At 48.5% G+C, this 23,815-nt stretch overlaps 1 protein-coding gene across 1 annotated transcript in view; it reads left to right on the top strand.

Annotated features, from left to right (window-relative positions):
* Positions 1 to 23,815, top strand: part of PYROXD2 (pyridine nucleotide-disulphide oxidoreductase domain 2) — a 103,849-nt gene that overhangs the window by 52,466 nt on the left and 27,568 nt on the right. Inside the window, exons 11-12 of the mRNA XM_089662889.1 lie at positions 2,670 to 2,742; positions 14,833 to 14,989. Coding sequence (XP_089519015.1) covers positions 2,670 to 2,742; positions 14,833 to 14,989 — 230 coding nt within the window. The remainder of the gene's footprint in view (positions 1 to 2,669; positions 2,743 to 14,832; positions 14,990 to 23,815) is intronic.

Below are 23,815 nucleotides of genomic sequence, written 5' to 3'. Positions count from 1 at the left end.
GATGTCAGTGGCAGGTATCATGTCCCATCATTGATGTCAGTAGCAGGTATCATGCCCCATCGCTGATATTAGTGGCAAGTGTCGTGCCTCATCATTGATGTCAGTGGCAGGTATCATGCCCCATCGCTGATGTCAGTGGCAGGTATCATGCCCCATCATTGATGTCAGTGGCAGGTATCATGCCCCATCGCTGATGTCAGTGGCAGGTATCATGCCTCATCATTGATGTCAGTGGCAGGTATCATGTCCCATCATTTATGTCAGTGGCAGGTATCATGGCCCATCATTGATGTCAGTGGCAGGTATCATGTCCCATCATTGATGTCAGTGGCAGGTATCATGTCCCATCGTTGATGTCAGTGGCAGGTATCATGCCCCATCGCTGATGTCAGTGGCAGGTATCATGCCTCATAATTTATGTCAGTGGCAGGTATCATGTCCCATCATTGATGTCAGTGGCAGGTATCATGCCCCATCATTTATGTCAGTGGCAGGTATCATGGCCCATCATTGATGTCAGTTGCAGGTATCATGGCCCATCATTGATGTCAGTTGCAGGTATCATGGCCCATCATTGATGTCAGTTGCAGGTATCATGGCCCATCATTGATGTCAGTGGCAGGTATCATGCCCCATCATTTATGTCAGTGGCAGGTATCATGGCCCATCATTGATGTCAGTTGCAGGTATCATGCCCCATCATTGATGTCAGTGGCAGGTATCATGTCCCATCGTTGATGTCAGTGGCAGGTATCATGTCCCATCGTTGATGTCAGTGGCAGGTATCATGTCCTATCGTTGATGTCAGTGGCAGGTATCATGTCCTATCGTTGATGTCAGTGGCAGGTATCATGTCCCATCGTTGATGTCAGTGGCAGGTATCATGCCCCATCGCTGATGTCAGTGGCAGGTATCATGTCCCATCGTTGATGTCAGTGGCAGGTATCATGCCCCATCATTGATGTCAGTGGCAGGTATCATGCCCCATCGCTGATGTCAGTGGCAGGTATCATGCCTCATCATTTATGTCAGTGGCAGGTATCATGCCCCATCATTTATGTCAGTGGCAGGTATCATGGCCCATCATTGATGTCAGTTGCAGGTATCATGGCCCATCATTGATGTCAGTTGCAGGTATCATGGCCCATCATTGATGTCAGTTGCAGGTATCATGGCCCATCATTGATGTCAGTGGCAGGTATCATGTCCCATCGTTGATGTCAGTTGCAGGTATCATGTCCTATCGTTGATGTCAGTGGCAGGTATCATGTCCCATCGTTGATGTCAGTTGCAGGTATCATGTCCCATCGTTGATGTCAGTGGCAGGTGTCATGCCCCATCGCTGATGTCAGTGGCAGGTATCATGTCCCATCGTTGGTGTCAGTGGCAGGTATCATGCCTCATCGTTTATGTCAGTGGCAGGTATCATGCCCCATCGTTTATGTCAGTGGCAGGTATCATGGCCCATCGTTGATGTCAGTTGCAGGTATCATGGCCCATCGTTGATGTCAGTTGCAGGTATCATGGCCCATCGTTGATGTCAGTGGCAGGTATCATGGCCCATCGTTGATGTCAGTGGCAGGTATCATGCCCCATCGTTGATGTCAGTGGCAGGTATCATGCCCCATCGTTGATGTCAGTTGCAGGTATCATGCCCCATCGTTGATGTCAGTGGCAGGTATCATGTCCCATCGTTGATGTCAGTGGCAGGTATCATGTCCCATCGTTGATGTCAGTGGCAGGTATCATGTCCTATCGTTGATGTCAGTGGCAGGTATCATGTCCCATCGTTGATGTCAGTTGCAGGTATCATGTCCCATCGTTGATGTCAGTGGCAGGTGTCATGCCCCATCGCTGATGTCAGTGGCAGGTATCATGTCCCATCGTTGGTGTCAGTGGCAGGTATCATGTCCCATCGTTGATGTCAGTGGCAGGTATCATGCCCCATCGTTGATATCAGTGGCAGGTATCATGTCCCATCGTTGATATCAGTGGCAGGTATCATGCCCCATCATTGGTGTCAGTGGCAGGTATCATGCCCCATCATTGGTGTCAGTGGCAGGTATCATGTCCCATCATTGATATTAGTGGCAAGTGTTGTGCCTCATCATTGATGTCAGTGGCAGGTATCATACCTCATCGATGATGTCAGTAACCGGCATAGTGCCCCATCGTTGATGTCAGTGGCAAGTATCATGTCCCATTGTTGATGTCAGTGGCAGGTATCATGCCTCATCATTGATGTCAGTGGCAGGTACCATGCCCCATCATTGATGACACTGGCAGGTATCATGCCTCATCATTGGTGTCAGTGGCAGGTATCATGCCTCATCATTGATGTCAGTGGCAGGTATCATGCCTCATCATTGATGTCAGTGGCAGGTATCATGCCCCATCGTTGATGACACTGGCAGGTATCATGCCCAATCATTGGTGTCAGTGGTACCCCATCGTTGGTGTCAGTGGTACCCCATCATTGGTGTCAGTGGTACCCCATCGTTAGTGTCAGTGGTACCCCATTGTTGGTGTTAGTGGGAGGAATAGTAGCCCCTGATGAGAGCCTGTCCCCCCACCACTAGCACTCCGTGATTACCGCATTCACCCTGACTTAGCACAGCTGACCTGTTATTTCTCCCGGATGGAAGACGATGTCCTCTTCTTATTTCTAGGAACAATTGCCAGAGGAGTTTCTAACAACCATCTCCCAGTTTGACGCCAAATCCCCGGTTACCAAAATAAATGGTAGGTTTGTGGACTCAATTACAGCAATTAGCAAATGAAGGAACATATATTTACAGGTAATGATCCAACCTGAGACGCGGGAAGATGGCGCTGTGACCGCGGCAAGCCAACCCATCCACAATAATAATGGCGAGATCTTGGCTGCCGGGCGATTCCCCAATATGGGTCTTTGTATGATATATTATGGGATGGATGGGAGTTTGTACATTTCCCAGACGGCAGATTACCTCTCCAATGAATGTGTCCGTTACCATAGAAAGACGAGTTTCTGTGTCTTGTATGGTATTGGTCAGAGACCAGCAGGATCTGATAGTGATGTCATCCGACTGGGAACCACCACCGAAGGCCACCACCTTTCCTACTGACCTCTTACAGACAGCGATCCACCAATGGCAGGAAAATAAAGCTTCTATAGTAGAACTGAAGATTGTCCAATGTGCATGGGCCTAAATCTACATGCTGGTACAGGGCCGTCCTAATAGCACCATGGGCCCCTGAGCATAGTAATGCACTGGGGCCCCTACCAGCCTGCCCCAATGAATGCACCTACTCTCAAGAATAAAGAGCAGCAGCAGTAGTAAGATGCTCTGTCTCGGGGACTCTGCATAGTACTGGAATCAGCGGGAGGAGGGAGTGTAGAGGGGGAAGAAATGTCATTCTGATTGTAGATTGAGCCCTGTGATGGGCTGCTGCTGTACCTGCAACCCAGATTCCAGGACACGGCCCGGGACACAGCCTTCCCGGGACAGCTTAGTAAAAAGCGTGACTGTCCCGGCAAATCTGGGACTGTTGGTATGTATGATGTAATGCAAGATTATAACTGGGCCCACATGCACCTGGGGCCCCTGTGCACTGCCCATGCATTAGGACCAGTGGTGTATTTAGGTTTTGTGCTAACACAAAAATCGGATGACCCCCCCACAGAGAGAGCATGACATTGAACAGCAACACCCCTGCCCCCACAACTGAGGGAGCCTTGCACTAACACACATCTCCCCCCCTCCCCCCCCAACGAGAGAGAGAGAGAGAGAGAGACACTCACCTTCACAGCTCCGGACGTCCCTGGGAATGAGAGTCAAGCTCTGCATACACCATCAAGCAGCCCACAGCCTCTCCCGGATCCTACCTGGTCCGCATGCTGTATGTGTCCCTTCTTCTGTCCTTTCTTCCAGGGAGCAGTGCTGCCCCCCCTGAAAAGTGCCGCCCTAGGCAAATGCCTTGTTTGCCTTGTGGTAAATACACCCCTGATTAGGACAGCCCTGTGCTGATATGGACATATCTTCATATATAGACAAAGGGTAACAGGCTGTGGGGAATCGTTAAAATGGTCAAAAGCAAATATCTTCAGAATGATTAGCCAAACAGATCCCAAGTTACATCACAAACAAAAAAAGATTTCCCAGCACTTGCTGGGCATCCCATGCGAACCCAGTGCCTTCATGGAGTGGTGGGCTCCCCCCAGGCAAGCCTGCCCTTAATCCACTGCTATATGTGCTCCAACTTCAGAGACTCTGGAAATGATGGAGTTAGGACCGCAGTACACAGAGGAGCCTTGACGTGGGCACTGCGGCTTACACAGACATTTGCTAACAGTTAATCAATGTAAACTGTTAGGCTCGGTCAATTTGTTTTGTTTTGTTTTTTTTGTAGGCTGGCTGGTAAGTGTGCTGGGAAATCTTTGTGATGTGCGTTGCCCCTCCATGTGCACCTTACAGCACAGGCTGGTTATGGGTTGGGGTGGTTGTCACTTTTCTGTACAGTTGGTTGAATTTGATGGTGACGGGACGCATTGGATGCCTTCAGTTGCCATTGTGCTCTTACTGGGCGTCCCATGTGTCCCTGTGCCTTTTGAGGGGTGGGCTCCCTCCAGGTATACCTGCCCTTAATCGATCCATTGCTATATGTGCTCCAACTTTGAAGACTCTGAAAATGATGTTATCAGCTCAGACAGGAGCGATTTACACCAAAAGTGCATTCTGGTGTAGATGGCTTTTTTATATGTTAAAAAAAATCTGAAGAATATATTTTTTAAAAATATATTCTTTAGATTTTTTTTAACATATTCAGTAGTCGTTGCCCTTTTATAGGCAGCTCCGCCAGAGACAGGAATTATCTCTACAAAACAACAAACAAACACAGAGGGGGGGCACCAGCTAAGTGCAGCATAAAAGGACACCTTTATTATTGTAGCACCCCTCCAGCTAACTAGGGGGAGCTAGATAGGTTTTCAGCTAGAGCATGGATAGCAGCCTGGTGTGAGTCAGCATGGAATGGGCCAGCCAGGTTCATCTTGGGTCAGGTGTTGAGGGCTGTACAGGTCAGTTTCCTGATACCTCCCCCTGCTCAAGAAGCTTGAAGAGTTTCTAGAAGGCAGTGGGTGGGGGTGAGAAGGGGCTGATCTGCATACTTTAGGGATTGTGACTCTCTCCTGACCTCTGCACTCTGTAAGTCGCTTACTTCTCACCTCTGCACTCTGCACATCACTTACCTCTCACCTCTGCACTCTGTAGGTCGCTTACTTCTCACCTCTGCACTCCATTACTGATTTGCTAATAATACTGATTGACAACACATCAGTAGAGAGGGAGAAGGCGCCATGAACACACATCTGCCAACATTGGCCCTGGCAAGTGCGGGAACCCAACTCAGTGTCTCATGGAAGCTGCTCATATAACAGGGTGGTGGTGCTCAGCAGTGAACTTGGTGGGGCTCAGCAGTGAACTTGATGGGGCTCAGCAGTGAACTTGGTGGTGGGGCTCAGCAGTGAACTTGGTGGGGCTCAGCAGTGAACTTGGTGGTGCTCAGCAGTGAACTTGGTGGGGCTCAGCAGTGAACTTGGTGGGGCTCAGCAGTGAACTTGGTGGTGGGGCTCAGCAGTGAACTTGGTGGGGCTCAGCAGTGAACTTGGTGGGGCTCAGCAGTGAACTTGGTGGGGCTCAGCAGTGAACTTGGTGGGGCTCAGCAATGATCTTGGTGGGGCTCAGCAGTGAACTTGGTGGTGGGGCTCAGCAGTGAACTTGGTGGGGCTCAGCAGTGATCTTGGTGGGGCTCAGCAGTGAACTTGGTGGTGGGGCTCAGCAGTGAACTTGGTGGGGCTCAGCAGTAATCTGGCCATATTTTACGACCAAAGGATGGGTCAACCTTTCAAGAACTCAGCAGCCAACAGCATTTTATCCTGAAAAACAGTAACTAAAGGACTAAAAATAAAGAGAGAACATCCAAGGGACGGGTCGTCTTTATAAAGACTATGCATAGCAGGAGCTTCCATTCCATTCCCATACCGATGGATATATCAGCGTAATATACTATAATGAGGCCATTTGTTGTACCAGATTGTACGGAATGCAAGCAAAGCCAATCCACCGTGAGAACCGGTCCCTACATAAACACATTCCCAATTTACATCGCGTTCAGTGAGTCTGAATAGAACAATCTTCCGCACATTTCTCGGTTTGTGTGGAAAAAGACAGATATGTTGAGTGTTGAAGCTGTCTTCAAATATGCTCATTTTTCTCTCTCGCTAAACGTATTCCCTCGCACTATTAAAAAGTAATCATCGCATTGTTTGGGTCTAAATACCGAACGAGGCGTGAAAGTCTCGGGTAAGCACTTCTGAGGAGCCTCTCTGGTGTGTGGAACTGAAAGGGATTCCAGATGAGACATTTTCTCTCAGCCCTTGAAATAACCTCGGTGTCACCTGATAGTAATTGCTGTATCTGTATCTGTGTGAGATCCTCAAGAATGCTCCTCATATTTGAGGTCAATTGGAAGAATCCCCAGATTACAATTTTTTGTGGTCATCAGGAGCCTGTCTGAGAGGCAGACATTACTCAAGGAACCTCGGAGGAAATCTTCGGATTCCATGGAACCCTGGATGAAAAAGTCTGTTTTCTCTTTATTTTACCGACAGCTTGGGGTGCCCAATGTACTTCGATGATTCTGGGGTGCTATTGTGTGTTTGCACCGAATATGTATTTCATAAATGTTTTGTACTTCCCCATTAATGTTTTCAAGGGATTGATATGGGTAGTTTAAAGTTTTAGGGAAAAATTGAAGGACAAAGCCACCCTCCGTAGGGTCACACCATAAGGTTTCATCAAAGTAGATGGTTTCTGACAAAATCCTCACCCTAAGCCATGTCCTTCTTAGGCCGGCCATACGTGGGTCGCAATTCGACCAATTTTTCATGCGAAAATCGGACCTAAGAATAATCGGCCGATTTTCGCTCTGTTTGTGGGTCAATGGCACCGACCGATTTTTGTGGTGTGAGAACTAGCATCAAATGGTAGAGCTTTTCCAGCACACAGCCACTCGCTTTATTTTTTAAAGGCCTTTTAGCCCAATTTTATTAAAAGGAAAGGTCCATTACATATGTTCCCACGCAGGGGTAGCCACCATCAAACAAATGAAACAAAATTCAGCCTCCTGGCTCTCTCAGATATACAGCCCCTTGCTGCTCTGGCTCCCACCTCTCCTAGGTGGAGACCTCCTGACTCCTGGGCAACGATCTCCTGTCTGCCCGGGCTGAGCCCAGAATCATGGTTTGGGCTCTACAAAAAGACCTGCACACACCTGTGCAATCAGTGTGCTGGATAATCACAAAACATGGGCCCAGGATTGGAGATTCCATCCCTCCCAAATCACTGAGAAATCTCCAGGCCACAAGTCCCAAAACGGGCTTTACAAACCAAAGAGGATACTGATAAACCAGTTTCCTCTGCATTATGAGATCTGCCTGGAGCCCCTCAACCTGTATAGTTGAGAATCCTGGGTTATCACCGTGATTTTCACCGTGTCTGGATACCGCACTGCCACAGTGGTTCCATAGTTACATAGCTCCATAGTTACATAGTTACATAGTTCCATAGTTACACAGTTCCATAGTTAGTCTGGCTGAAAAAAGACAAAAGTCCATCCAGCTCAACCATAGAAAAAAAAAAGTTATAATCCTCCACCCACAGTTGATCCAGGGGAAGACAAAAAAAAAAAACCAGAAAAGCATGGTTCCTCCCCTTTTAGGTGATCGGGCATGTTGGAAAATTTGTGAAAAACGACCGATTTTCGACTCAATGATGGTCAAATTGTACAAGCGTTTTTCCAAAAAGAATATGCGCGTGAGCCGTGACCTGGAAGGGAACAGAAGTTTTGCCTGTTATATGTGGTGAACTTTATGACTCGGTCAACCGATTTTTTAAATCGTTGATGGCGCCATCGGATTACCGAGCGAACAACGTTTTCGATTTTCGGACAAAAATCGTTCAGAATTTGAACCATGTATGGCCTGCATTACAGGGTCAGAAGTCAACTACTTTGATTAAACCATATGGTGTGACCTTGTGACGGGTGGCTTCGTTCTTCGCTTTCTGGTCTACATGCAGATGAGGATAAACTTCTAAATGCACCCGATGCAGAGGTGGACCAGGAGAGGTCAGTCCTTTCTTTGCCTCTTTTACAGTTTAAAAATATCAGAACTCGAACGTTAGTCTTTGTATCACGTACCTGGTGATGGAGGCCAATGGGGAGAGGGCTTCCCTTGCGGCTAAGTCCCGGACTCCCCTGAGAGTGGGACAGAGGAAGTCAGGCCCAAAGTTGCACAGGTCGCCTGTAGGAGTGCTGGTTGGTGGTCCACTCAGAAGCACAGCTGGTGCACGGAGATAGGTCTGCAGACAGGAGGCCCCTGTGCGTGGTATGCAAGCCCTTCCGGGATTTAGATGTTTACTGGGTAGTCGGTTCAGGCCAAGGTCAGGTACCGGGTGGGAATCGGAGCAGATGTAGTCAGATGAGATAGCCGAGGTCATAGACAGAGGAGAGAGAGAGAGAGTATCCGTAAGCCAAGCCGAGGTCAGATCAGGGGTAAAGCAGAGTAGACGGGTCCAGGAGCAAGCCGAGTCGGTAACAGGAAATCACGGGTCAGAATCACAGGAACCAGGAACAGGGCACAGGGAGCTAGAGATCATCCAGCAACCAGAGGAAGTGATGAACCTCCTTATAAAGGCCGCCTGGCACCAGACTGAGGCTGATGTGTCCTTCTGCGGCCATGCAGAGTACTGGCAGAACTGCCAGATCTTCCAGAACCTTTGCCGTGGACAGGACCCTGACACTTTGCATTGGTGTCAGTTGAGGGCTTAGTATGTGTGATGTACCTGGTGGAGGAGGTTGAGGAGATGAGGATGGTCTCTCTTGCACCTCCGGCTCTGGCCCCTGGTACAGCCAACAGGTAACTTAAGACAATGGAGTGGCACGAGTGCTTCTTCTTGCCAAAAGTTAGTACCGATAAGCAGGCACATGGGAACTGGTCAGTTCTGATTCGCTTCCTCTCAGGAGCTGATGGACAGGAGTGTCGTCTGAGAGACTGCAGGCTGGCGATGACCATGGCACAGAGATTCAGGACCGGTGCAAAGTCAGGGGAACAAGTGGTGATCAGGTCAAGTACAACAAGGGAAGCAGAAGTGTAGTCAAGATTCAGGTTGGAGCCGGTAATAGATGAGGGGGTCAGGAACAGAACAAGCAGGCAGAAGCAAAGTCCAAATGTAAGCTGAGGCCGGTGAAGGCAGATATCAGGAACACGTCAAGGCAACATGGGACAGTAGCATGTAATCAGGTACAAGGTCACAGATCACAGATTCACATGTAACTCTCTAGACAAGAAAGCACCGGATATGTGCAGCTCATCAGGTTACGTAGCATGTTTGGCTCCAGCAGTAGTCTCAGGCGCACATTCTCATGCACCTATGTATGTATATGCATGGCTTCGATCTGGCCTGAGCATGATATTCCTCCAGATGTGCCATTCTACATACTGGTGTGACCTTCCTGGCAGTGTGCCATCTGCAAGGACCATTTGTACATACAGACACGATGCCACGGGTACAGTGCTCTGTCATGATGAGAGGTTACGTGGGTCTCAGGGTTCTCACCTATACAGGTTGATAGGCTCCAGGATGTGCGTTTGGCACAGAGAATCTGGGTGTTCAGTGTCCTCCGGGATCTGTAAGTCCTGATATGGGTTCTGGAGCCCAGAGGCTTTGTGGAGACTTTGGAGGTCTCCATGTTTCGTTAGCACCCTGGGTAGGCAGCAGTGCACGGCCCGTACAAGTTGGGTGTTTGCAATAGTTCAGAGCTCTTCCCTACCCATGAAGTCCACTTGAAGTGTGTGAGAATCTGTGTGGATGCAGAGGAAGGGTGTGAGAGGACTGAGGGAGCCGGGAGGCTGAAGCTAAACGTCCGAGATGCTGAGAATGCTTTCTGTAACCCTTTATACTAGGCAGGTTCTGGTGGCACAAGTTCTGTATGCAGATCCAGAATGATGCAGCAAAGTATTTGTGCCCCCAGTGCTGTATATTCAGTACGGAGCTGGTTATGTACTAAAGGTCTCAGGAATACGAATACAGCAAATATAACAAATGGTGAATGCCTCCCAGTCTTAGTCCGTAGAGTTCAATATTGAGTTGGCCCCGCCCTTCCCACACACATGACCTTTAATGGCCCCCCAGTCTTAGTCCGTAGAGTTCAATATTGAGTTGGCCCCGCCCTTCCCACACACATGACCTTTAATGGCCCCCCAGTCTTAGTCCGTAGAGTTCAATATTGAGTTGGCCCCGCCCTTTCCACACACATGACCTTTAATGACCCCCCAGTCTTAGTCCGTAGGGTTCAATATTGAGTTGGCCCCGCCCTTTCCACACACATGACCTTTAATGACCCCCCAGTCTTAGTCCGTAGGGTTCAATATTGAGTTGGCCCCGCCCTTCCCACACACATGACCTTTAATGGCCCCCCAGTCTTAGTCCGTAGAGTTCAATATTGAGTTGGCCCCGCCCTTTCCACACACATGACCTTTAATGGCCCCCCAGTCTTAGTCCGTAGAGTTCAATATTGAGTTGGCCCCGCCCTTTCCACACACATGACCTTTAATGACCCCCCAGTCTTAGTCCGTAGGGTTCAATATTGAGTTGGCCCCGCCCTTTCCACACACATGACCTTTAATGGCCCCCAGTCTTAGTCCGTAGGGTTCAATATTGAGTTGGCCCCGCCCTTTCCACACACATGACCTTTAATGACCCCCCAGTCTTAGTCCGTAGGGTTCAATATTGAGTTGGCCCCGCCCTTTCCATACACATGACCTTTAATGGCCTCCCAGTCTTAGTCCGTAGGGTTCAATATTGAGTTGGCCCCGCCCTTTCCACACACATGACCTTTAATGGCCCCCCAGTCTTAGTCCGTAGGGTTCAATATTGAGTTGGCCCCGTCCTTTGCAGCTATAACAGCTTCAACTCTTCTGGGAAGGCCGTCCACAAGGTTTAGGAGGGTGTCTATGGGAAGGTTGGACCATTCTTCCAGAAGCACATTTGTCTGTGCGCTTCAGCATGCGCTGACCCCGCCCTGTCATGTGACGTGGCCTACCACTTGGTGGCTGAGTGGCTGTTGTTCCCGGTGGCTTCCACTTTGTTATAATCCCACTAACAGTTGGTGGAATATTTAGAAGCCAGGAAATGTCACGGATGGACTTATTGCCCAGGTGGCCACCTATCACGGGACCACGCTTGGAGTCACTGAGCTCCTGAGAACGACCCATTCTTTCACCAATGTTTGTAGAAGCCGTCTGCATGCCTAGGGGCTTGATTGTATACACCTGTGTCCATGGAGGGGATTGGAACACCTGAATCACATGATATGGCGAGGATTGGAACACCTGAATCACATGATATGGAGGGGATTGGAACACCTGAACCACATGATTGGAGGGGATTGGGACACCTGAATCACATGATATGGAGGGGATTGGAACACCTGAATCACATGATATGGAGGGGATTGGGATACCTGAATCACATGATTGGGAGGGGATTGGAACACCTGAATCACATGACATGGAGGAGATTGGAACACCTGAATCACATGATTGGGAGGGCGGGCCCAATAATTTTGGCAATATAATGTGTATATATATATATATACTGTATATGTTTGGCCTTGGTACAGACACACAAGGTGACACACGGGTTACAATGCTAATTAAAGGTTCATTTCCCACATCTGTGGCTTTTTAATTTTCAATTAGTGTCTGTGTGTAGTCAGTGAGTTTGTTCACTATCACATGGAGGCACCAAGCAGGCTAGATACTGATCCCTGGGGAGCAGAAAAGAACTGTCTAAAGACATGAGTAAGAAGGTAATTGAACTTTATAAAGATGGAAAAGGATGTAAAAAGGATATCAAAATCCTTGAATATGCCGGTCATTCCTGTTCAATTACTTTCTAAGTGCAAAATTTGTTTATCTCTTGATACCAAGGCAAGGTCAGGTAGACCAAGAAAGACTGCAGCCACAACTGCCAGAAGAATTGTTCGGAATACAAAGTAAAACCCCCCCACAGGTCACCTCAGGAGGAATACGGGCTGCTCTGGAAAAAGATGGTGTGGTTGTTTCAAGGAGCACAATATGATGATACTTGAACAAAAATTAGCTGCATGGCCGAGTTGCCAGAAAGCCTTTACTGTGCCAATGCCACAAAACAGCCTGGCGAGGCGTGTCAAGGTGTTGTCAGTCATGTGTTCTGTGGCATTGGTGCAGCATGGGCCCACACCCTGACCTCTGGGCGGAGGACCTCCTGTCTCCTGGGTGGAGCCCTGACTATAAAGGCTGTGCACTCCGGCACACACAACTGCTGGTGGTCAGTAAAACATGGACCCAGGGTTAAAGGTTTCCTCCCTCCTAAAACTCTTCAAAATCTATGGACTCCAGAACCCAATCTGGGACTTCCCAAACCAGTAAAAAACAAAAAAACCCCAATTTTTTCAGCTTAGAACTGACATTCTGCCCTCTTCCCCCCAACCTGCATCCATGAGAACCCTTTGTGACCTTTAAAGAGAACCACACTGTCAGTATATATAATGTATACACCCCTCCGAACATTTTGAGATGGGAACAAAGGACACCGATTAGCAAACGTATGTAGGCATAAGACACACCCCCTGCCACGCCCCTTAAAGGAAAATGATACAAATATGTTTAGTTTTATCCATTTGTGTTTTTTTCCTACAAATTTTATTCCTTTAAATTGGTTTTTATCATTTACAAATGCAGCAATTTAGAAATTGGATGGAAGGTTTAGCGCCGGGAAACACCTTGTGACAGAGAAAAAGTTTGTTTTATATACAGTCAGGTCCATAAATATTGGGACATGGACACAACTCTAACATTTTTGGCTCTATACACCACAATGGATTTGAAATGAAACAAACAAGATGTGCTTTAACTGCAGACTGTCAGCTTTAATTTGAGGGTATTTACATCCAAATCAGGTGAACGGTGTAGGAATTACAACAGTTTGCATATGTGCCTCCCACTTGTTTAGGGACCAAAAGTAATGGGACAATTGGCTTCTCAGCTGTTCCATGGCCAGGGGTGTGTTATTCCCTCATTATCCCAATTACAATGAGCAGATAAAAGGTCCAGAGTTCATTTCAAGTGTGCTATTTGCATTTGGAATCTGTTGCTGTCAACTCTCAAGATGAGATCCAAAGAGCTGTCACTATCAGTGAAGCCATCATTAGGCTGAAAAAACAAAACAAACCCATCAGAGAGATAGCAAAAACATTAGGCGTGGCCAAAACAACTGTTTGGAACATTCTTAAAAAGAAGGAACGCACCGGTGAGCTCAGCAACACCAAAAGACCCGGAAGACCACGGAAAACAACTGTGCTGGATGAGCGAAGAATTCTTTCCCTGGTGAAGAAAACACCCTTCACAACAGTTGGCCGGATCAAGAACACTCTCCAGGAGGTAGGTGTATGTGTGTCAAAGTCACCAATCAAGAGAAGACTTCACCAGAGTGAATACAGAGGGTTCACCACAAGATGGAAACCATTGGTGAGCCTCAAACACAGGAAGGCCAGATTAGAGTTTGCCAAACGACATGTAAAAAAGCCTTCACAGTTCTGGAACAACATCCTATGGACAGATGAGACCGACATCAACTTGTACCAGAGTGATGGGAAGAGAAGAGTATGGAGAAGGAACTGCTCATGGTCCTCAGCATACCACCTCATCAGTGATCATGGTGGTGGTAGTGTCATGGCGTGGGCATGTATGGCTGCCAATGGAACTGCTTCTCTTGTATTTATTGATGATGTGACGGCTGACAGAAGCAGCCGGATGAATTGTGAAGTGTTTCGGGAATATTATCGGCTCATATTCAGCCAAATGCTTCACAACTCATTGGACGCTTCACAGTGCAGATGGACAATGACCCAAAGCAGACTGCAAAAGACACCAAAGAAGTGGAATGTTCTGCAATGGCCAATCACCTGACCTGAATCCGATGGAGCATTTCACTTGCTGAAGACAAAACTGAAGGGAAAATGCCCCAAGAACAAGCAGGAACTGAAGACAGTTGCAGTAGAGGCCTGGCAGAGCATCACCAGGGATGACACCCAGCGTCTGGGGATGTCTATGCGTTCCACACTTCAGGCTGCAATTGACTGCAAAGGATTTGTAACCAAGTATTAAAAAGTGAAAGTTTGATTTATGATTATTATTTTGTCCCATTACTTTTGGTCCCTTAACAAGTGGGAGGCACATATGCAAACTGTTGTAATTCCTACACCGTTCACCTGATTTGGATGTAAATACCCTCAAATTAAAGCTGACAGTCTGCAGTTAAAGCACATCTTGTTCGTTTCATTTCAAATCCATTGTGGTGTATAGAGCCAAAAATGTTAGAATTGTGTCCATGTCCCAATATTTATGGACCTGACTGTACAACTCCATATATCAGACCTCAAAGAGGGACAAATGAGGAGGGAAGAGGGGAGAGGGCTGCCAATCAGGGACAGTTGGGAGCTGTGCATGTGTGTATGTAATCCATCCCTATAGGGTACGTCAGGCAAGGCTCCTTATTTTGTAAAGTAAATGGCAGTTCGCATCAAGAAAACAGAAGTAATTATTCACTTTTCAGAAAGCAGAAGAGAAATGGTTCACATTTGTTGCTGTTCCTTTTCCAGGAAGGTTTCACCATCCCTGAGTATACTGTGACACGTCTGAGTCATGGCATGGAGGAATAATGGAGTGACCATGTGCTTCCCCTACAGTGGCTGTAGATCGTTTACCGAACTTCCTCTCTATACCCAACACAGCGGATGGCAGACCGCGGCCCCACCACCAATGCTCCATCCACCTGAACAGCGAACAAATGAAACTCCTAGATGAGGCCCATGAAGACGCCTGTCAGGGAAAACCATCAACAAGGTATAAAAGTTCAGAATAGAATGTATAGAAACATAGAAGAGTGACGGCAGAAAAAAACAAGCGGCCCATCGAGTCTGCAACATTTTGGGGGGATTTTTTGTAAATGGTGATATATAAACCAGTATAAAGAAAATGAGTGAAATTAAAGGACAGAGCAGCACTCTGGCCATAAGAGATACCTCCCCCGAGCTAACTGCACCATGATGCCAAAAGTAATGGGCCCGCCCTCCATATCATGTGATTCAGGTGTTCCCATCCCCTCCATATCATGTGATTCAGGTGTTCCCATCCCCTCCATATCATGTGATTCAGGTGTTCCAATCCCCTCCCAATCATGTGATTCAGGTGTTCCAATCCCCTCCCAATCATGTGATTCAGGTGTTCTAATCCCCTCCCAATCATGTGATTCAGGTGTTCGAATCCCCTCCATATCATGTGATTCAGGTGTTCCAATCCCCTCCCAATCATGTGATTCAGGTGTTCCAATCCCCTCCATATCATGTGATTCAGGTGTTCCAATCCCCTCCATATCATGTGATTCAGGTGTTCCAACCCCCTCCCAATCATGTGATTCAGGTGTTCGAATCCCCTCCATATCATGTGATTCAGGTGTTCCAATCCCCTCCACATCATGTGATTCAGGTGTTCCAATCCCCTCCACATCATGTGATTCAGGTGTTCCAATCCCCTCCACATCATGTGATTCAGGTGTTCCAATCCCCTCCAATCATGTGATTCAGGTGTTCCAATCCCCTCCAATCATGTGATTCAGGTGTTCCAATCCCCTCCATATCATGTGATTCAGGTGTTCCAATCCCCTCCAATCATGTGATTCCGGTGTTCCAATCCCCTCCATGGCCACAGGTGTATAAAATCAAGCCCCTAGGCATGCAGACTGCTTCTACAAACAAATTCAATCTCTAAACATGAATCTAATACTATCCAGCCACCTAGACAAGTCTTATCAGTCTGGCTAGTAGTCCCAGGAATTCCTCCCCCCCACCACAATAAGTCATGATTAGTCAGGGCGTGTCCACCAAGATGGCCAGAAACAGTTCCACAGCCCTGGAGAGATAAAGTACATGACACCACTCCTTTCTAAATGTCCCACTCTAGATCCAGCTCAGATCTTGGTCACCAAGTGGCACATCTTCGGCAGAAATAATATAAAAAGTTAATGATATAGGTGGTAGAAAGTGGGGGAAACGGGGCAGCTCTGGAGGACAAGCCGGGGCAAGATAAGAAATGTGCCCAAGAAGAGTTCCATAGCCCTGGCTGGAGAAGGTGCATCTTCACGATCAGTCCAACACAATGTTCCCTCAGATGCACCACTGTTTTGGGGACTTTCTGGCTGCATAATCCCAGAAGATACTCCCGGAGAGTCAAAGGGTTTCAGTACCCAGATCTCCTCCATGATCTGACCAGGAGAAGTAGACAAAATTTTGGTCTCCACCATGGGGCATAATCATTGGGTAGAAGGCGAGCCCCTAGTCCCTGTCAAGGTCCTACCTTTTCCCAGAGGTTATGTTACTCCATGTGCTGGCATCCATCTTGGATTTCTGCTGAGCATGGTGGGAATCTTTTATGCCTTCAGGTCTCTGAGGTCCATCCCCCAGAGGGGTGTGGCTGAGTACATATAAGCCTGGGATCTGCACATGCTCTTTGCACTTGTGTCTTGTGTCTTTGTCTAGTGTCTCTGTGTATACTCTCGTGACTCTTCTGGTATTCTGACTCGGCTTGTGACTAAGACCATTCTCTGTGTTTTCCTTCGATCTGACCTTCCGTTGCTGAACCCGGCCCGTGACCTGTTATTCTCTGTCTACTGTTCTGTACCGTTTTGTCCCGTTGTTGTCGACCCGGCCTGCCTGACTACGCTATTGTCATTCTCACCAGCTACACGCCATTGGCGGCGGCCATTACCGCAGCCGGGGTGTCTCGGGGGCCGCGACCTGGTTCCTGGCTGCGTCAAGTCCATCCCCACCATCAGGGGCCCTGGTGAAGGGCAGCCTGGGACTTAGACTCCGTGCCCTGAGGGACTTCGGTCTGTTGGTGGTGGTTGTCGTCAGCCAGTGCCTTACCCTGCCACTAGGCCTGCCTGTCCGTTCCACAGCCCTGCCCTGACAGTCCCCTCCAACAGCCCCTGCCCCGGTTGGGTCTGTCACAATCATGCATTTCAGTTTATAGATCTCTGTGTACAGAGAAAATGATTTCATCCATTCTTCACACTTTGAGAACATTATTTATTCATATTATGCATTTATTTCTAAGATGACCTTCACAATCAGCCTTCTATTAGCATGTTTATAGTATTTCTTGGTACATGGAGGTAATAAAGTGCTGATTTAGCCTGTAAACCTTTCCAGACAAGTTCCTCATCTAGATTTGTCTTCCGTGTAACAGAAGATAATTCTGGATGGTCCAAAGATGACTGTTCTACCCTACTGGAAGCGTGCCGGGAGTTCGTATTCTCCTCATCCTTGCTCTGTCCTATTACATGTACTGTATATATATACATAGTCTCAGAGAAGGTGCAGGTACTCCCCTCCCCTTTCCAGTCCCTTGTCTCCTCCCCTTGCCCACCACCCATTACCACCTCTTTTAGATGTAGCACTACCCCCGTAAGGGCCGCTGGATTTGGTTTGGGTCCATCTATGCTCTGCACGGCCAGGCAACATGCATTTTCCACACTTGTGCTCTCAGAGTTAGTTAGTCCTTGAGCTGGTTTTTAGTTGTTTTTATTAAGGGGTTGACAACTTGGATGGGGTCTAGGGGGTATATAGGATGCCCAAGGAACTGAAGAACTTGAGGACGAACTTCTTAGCAACTATGTCCAAAAATGTGGACTAGCAAAATATAGCACTGTCCCTTTAAGGAGCGCAGTAGTCCCTTTTTGGTGTACCTCCTCAGACCCCAGATGAACCTCCTCTTCAACCAGCACCAAGGGTATCCCTGGGCAAGAGGTCCCAGAAGCTTGCAGTTAAGCAGTCCCAGATGAGGACTAGTTGGGTTTTGCACCTGACCACCCTCACCTCTTATTTGGCCCGAGGGGAAGGAGTTCTCACAATGTCCTGTCCAGTCAGCATGGTTGGTTGGTAGCTGCCTTCAGGCCTTACACTGGGCAGGCTCCTTCCAGACTAACAGGCTGTCGTTGAGGCAGTAGAGATCCTCCCATCCAGCATCCTGCCTGTAGGTAGACTCCCTTTCCTTGGGCCCCCTCCCAGGCTCCACACTCCAGATTTCCGCTCAGTCCATCTTCCACCAGACCCCTCTGCTTCCCAGGCTCTGTCATAATTGAAGGTTGCCCTGGTCACCATGCCCAGCCTCCTGCTCTGGGATTAGCCAAGGTCCTTCGAACATGCAGATCTCGGATTCCTCCCCTCCTCCACCCCTCTTCCAAAAAGTTCTGCCAGTTTCTGGAACAGTGGGAGGGCTGCAGAAGCCCTGACCTGTAGAACCTTCCAGCCTAACCTGAGGTAAACTCTTACCTCACTCCCAGGCTGACTCATCCCAGGCTGCTACTCACCCTCTATCTAAAAGACAGCAAACATAGATAATCTAAAGGGCAATACACAGAGAATACAGAATCAAGTATCATTTTGTGGAGTGAATTAATTTGTATTTGTTAATGATAACAAGAAAAGCAATAAAATAGATCCACTGCTGCCAGCCAGAATAGATTTCCCCAGCAACAATAGATCCCCCGGCACTAACCGAACCCCCACCCCCCACCCAGCAACAACACATCCACTCCAGCAACAATAGACCTCTTTGAACATCATCAGATACCCCATCAGCCAGCATCAATAGACCCTCCAACAGCCAGAAATGATAGACTTCATCCTCAACAGTAGATTCATAATAACCCTCCAGCTACAATATATCCCCCACCAGAAACAACAGATCCACCAGCAGCCTACAAAAATAGATCCCCCAACAGAAGATACCCTCCAGCAATAATAGACTCCCACCAGCAACAATAGACCACCCTGCAACAATGGAGCCCTCCAGCAACACTACACCTGCCCAGTGTCAATAGATCCCCCAGCCAGCATCAAAAGACCCTCTAGCATACCCCAGAACTCCCTGCAAGTACATACATTTATTGCTGGAGGTGCCGGAACATACAGTGCCTTGAAAAAGTCTTCCTCCCTCTTGGAATGTTCCCCATCTTGTCATGTTACAACCAAAAACATCAATGTATTTTATTGGGATTTGATGAGATAGACCAACACAAAGTGACGTGGAAGGAAAATGAGAAATGGTTTCCAACATTTGTGACCAATAAATCTGTGAAAAGTGTTGCAACATTTGTATTCAGCCCCCTTTACTCTGATACCTCTAACTATGATCTAGTGGAACCAATTGCCTTCAGAAGTCACCTCATTAGTACATAGAGTCCCCCTGTGTGTCATGTTCTGTGAAGCCCTCAGAGGTTTGTTAGAGAACATTAGTGAACAAACAGCATCATGAAGGCCGAGGAACACACCAGACAGGTTAGGGACAAAGTTGTGGAGAAGTGTAAAGCAGGGTTAGGTTATAAAACAATCTCCCAAGCTTTGCCCATCTCATGGAGCGCTGTGTTCAATCCATCATCCAAAAATGGGAAGAGTACGTCACAACTGCCAACCTACCAAGATATGGCCATCCACTTAAACTGACCGGCTGGGCAAGGAGAGCATTCATCAGAGAAGCAGCCAAGAGGCTCATGGGAACTGTGGAGGAGCGGCAGAGATCACAGCTCAGGGGGGAGAATCTGTCCTCAGGACAACTATTAGTCGTCACTCCACAAATCTGACCTTTATGGAAGAGTGACAAGAAGAAGCCATTGTTGGAGGAAAGCCATAAGAAGTCCCGTTTGCAGTTTGTGAGAAGCCATGTGGGGGGCACAGCAAACATGTGGAAGAAGGGGCTCTGGTCAGAGGAGACCAACATGGGACTTTATGGCCTAAAAGCAAAACGCTGTGTGGGGGAAAACTAACACTGCCCATCCCCCTGAACACACCATCCCCACAGTGAAATATGGCGGTGGCAGCATCATGTGGTGGGGATGCTTTTCTTCAGCATGGGACAGGGAAGCTGGTCAGAGTTGATGGGAAGATGGATGGAGCCAAATACAGGGCAATCTTAGAAGAAAACCTGTTAGAGTCTGCAGAAGACGTGAGACCGGGGCGGAGGTTCTCCTTCCAGCAGGACAACGTCCTTTAATGGCCTCCCAGTTTTAGTCCAGGTTTTCAATATTGAGTTCAATATTGAGTTGGCCCCATTCTTTCCACGCACATGACCTTTAATGGCCTCCCAGTCTTAGTCCATAGGGTTCAATATTGAGTTGGCCCCGCCCTTCCCACACACATGACCTTTAATGGCCTCCCAGTCTTAGTCCGTAGGGTTCAATATTTAGTTGGCCCCGCCCTTTGCAGCTATAACAGCTTCAACTCTTCTGGGAAGGCCGTCCACAAGGTTTAGGAGGGTGTCTATGGGAAGGTTGGACCATTCTTCCAGAAGCACATTTGTCAGGTCAGGCACTGATGTCGGGGGAGGGGGCACTGATGTCGGGGGAGGAGGCCTGGCTCGCAGTCTCCGCTCTAATTCATCCCAAAGGTGTTCTATGGGGTTGAGGTCAGGACTCTGTGCAGGCTGGTCAAGTTCCTCCACCCCAAACTGGCTCCTCCATGTCTTTATGGACCTTGCTTTGTGCACTCATATTTGAACAGGAAGGGGCCATCCCCAAACTCCTCCCACAAAGTTGGGAGCATGAAATTGTCCAAAATGTCACCTTAAGAGTTCCCTTCACTGGAACTAGGGGGCCAAGACTGCTCTGTCATGTGACGTGGCTGACCACTTGGTGGCTGAGTGGCTGTTGTTCCCAGTGGCTTCCACTTTGTTATAATCCCACTAACAGTTGAGCGTGGAATATTTAGTAGCCAGGAAATGTCATGGATGGATTTATTGCCCAAGTGGCCACCTATCACGGGACCACGCTTGGAGTCACTGAGCTCCTGAGAGCGACCCATTCTTTCACCAATGTTTGTAGAAGCCGTCTGCATGCCTAGGGGCTTGATTGTATACACCTGTGTCCATGGAGGGGATTGGAACACCTGAATCACATGATATGGAGGGGATTGGAGCACCTGAATCACATGATATGGAGGCGATTGGAACACCTGAATCACATGATATGGAGGCGATTGGAACACCTGAATCACATGATATGGAGGGGATTGGAACACCTGAATCACATGATTGGGAGGGGATTGGAACACCTGAAACACATGATTGGGAGGGCGTGACCAATACTTTTGGCAATACAGTGTGTGTGTATATATATATATAATATGGGTGGGAGGTTTAGAACACGTCTCCAGTTCTGTGATTACAACAAGCAGGACTTATGGTAGGACAGTGGTAGGTAAGTTAGTGAAATGACAGATCTTATGGAGCAGCTGCTGTGAGGGAGAACCTTGTATGCTCTGTATATAGTGACTGTGTCCTGCTGGATTGTCTGGATGAAGAAGGTTCCTCCAATGACAGCCATAACTTGGTAAAATAAGAGTGGCCCGGGGTGTGTTTTCCCCTTCCCTGACCTTCCCTTCCCTCCCCTTGCGTCCTTCCCTGCCCTTCCCTCCCCTTGCCTGCCCTTCCCTGCCCTTGCCTGACCTTCCCTCCCCTCTCCTGACCTTCTTTGCCCTTCCCTCCCCTTGCCTGCCCTTCCGTCCCCTTGCCTGCCCTTCCCTGACCTTCCCTCCCCTTGCCTGCCCTTCCCTCCCCTTGCCTGCCCTTCCCTGACCTTCCGTCCCCTTGCCTGCCCTTCCGTCCCCTTCCCTGACCTTCCCTCCCCTTGCCTGCCCTTCCCTGCCCTTGCCTGACCTTCCCTCCCCTGACCTTCTTTGCCCTTCCCTCCCCTTGCCTGCCCTTCCCTCCCCTTGCCTGCCCTTCCCTGACCTTCCCTCCCCTTGCCTGCCCTTCCCTCCCCTTGCCTGCCCTTCCCTGACCTTCCGTCCCCTTCCCTGACCTTCCCTCCCCTTGCCTGCCCTTCCGTCCCCTTCCCTCCCCTTGCCTGCCCTTCCCTGCCCTTCCGTCCCCTTCCCTCCCCTTCCCCTTCCTTCAGATTTTCTGAACTACTGCTGGTATTGCACTTACTTGATGGTAAATGAGAGTTGTTGGCTTGACAACCACCACCGGTCCCGTGGAGAGGACATCTGTGAACCGTCAGCAATGTATAACCCCATGTGTACAATATTCTGACATTTTCTTCTGACTTCCATCATCCAATCATGTCCAAGCATAATGCCGTTTTTTATTTACCTTGCCTGTGATTGGGTATTCTGTGCAAAGTGAAGCTTCACTTCATTTATTAAGCTCTGGAGCACCTGCACACTCTGGAGTAAAAGGTTCTCTGATCACCAGAGCCCCCCTTACATCAGAGTTTGCAGAATTCCTCCATCAGAGTACACAGAGTTCCCCTCTGCTGACTCTGATGTAAGGGGGGGGGCTCTGGTGGTCAGAGAACCTCTTACACTGGAGTTCCCCTTTACAACATTCCTCTTACATCAGGGTCTGCAGATTTCCTTTTACATCAGGGTCTGCAGAGTTCCCCTTTACATCAGGCTCTGCAGAGTTCCCCTTTACATCAGGCTCTGCAGAGTTCCCCTTTACATCAGGCTCTGCAGAGTTCCCCTTTACATCAGGCTCTGCAGAGTTCCCCTTTACATCAGGGTCTGCAGAGTTCCCCTTTACATCAGGCTCTGCAGAGTTCCCCTTTACATCAGGCTCTGCAGAGTTCCCCTTTACATCAGGCTCTGCAGAGTTCCCCTTTGCACCAGAGTCTGCAGAGTGAATACATTAGGGTGAATGATATAAGAGAGGACCTTTATATCCGTGTCCCATCTTACCTTAGGGTCTCCACTTGCCCCTTACATCAGTGACACCCCCCCCCCTTAGGGTAACTAACTGACCTTGCTTGCTTTGGTCCTCCTCTCCCCTGCACCCCCTCCTTGCAGATGCTTCCAAATTTACTGTAAAGCCCCCCCCCCCCCCACCCCTCAAGCCTTTCTCCGCAGAGCCCTAGCAGAATGCAGCCATGTACTATTCGGCCAGCTCCGGAGCCGCACATACACAGTGCAGAACCTGCCGACGTCACCGCGCACCACAAGTCAAACTCCGCTGAGCCAGAGCAGAATTCACCTAATTACTAATCATCCGGCTCTGGAACGGCGCATGCGCAATGTGGACATGCCCAGTTCCGGAACCACCCGACTAGTAATCGGCTGAGCTCGGCAGGTGGTGGTCTGCAAGGAGGGGGCATGGGGAAGCAGGGGGGAAGATGTTCCAGAACAACATCTCTTGGGGCCCCCTCCACAGTGGCGGAACACCAGGGCCGGGTCACAATTGCGACCTTTGCCACCCTGGTAGTTCTGCCACTGTTATAAATTATTATTTTACTGAAGGAGTAGTTGATGCTAAACTTCCAGCAGCGAGAGGGAGTCAGCAGTAAATAGCTTCAAACATGCCCGGGACAAACATAGACCCGATTGTTGATCCCGGGAATGTCCGAATATTGATCCCGGGAATGTCCAAATATTGATCCCGGGAATGTCCAAATATTGATCCCGGGAATGTCCAAATATTGATCCCGGGAATGTCCAAATATTGATCCCGGGAATGTCCAAATATTGATCCCGGGAATATCCGAATATTGATCCCGGGAATATCCGAATATTGATCCCGGGAATATTTGAATATTGATCCCGGGAATATCTGAATATTGATCCATGGAATGTCCGAATATTGATCCCGGGAATATTTGAATATTGATCCCGTGAATATTTG

This window comes from Staurois parvus, unplaced genomic scaffold (assembly GCF_062004578.1).
Source record: "Staurois parvus isolate SC_StPar_1 unplaced genomic scaffold, SC_StPar_1.0 ptg001582l, whole genome shotgun sequence".
Lineage (NCBI taxonomy): Eukaryota > Metazoa > Chordata > Amphibia > Anura > Ranidae > Staurois > Staurois parvus.
This window is presented reverse-complemented; position numbering and strand designations above follow the sequence as displayed.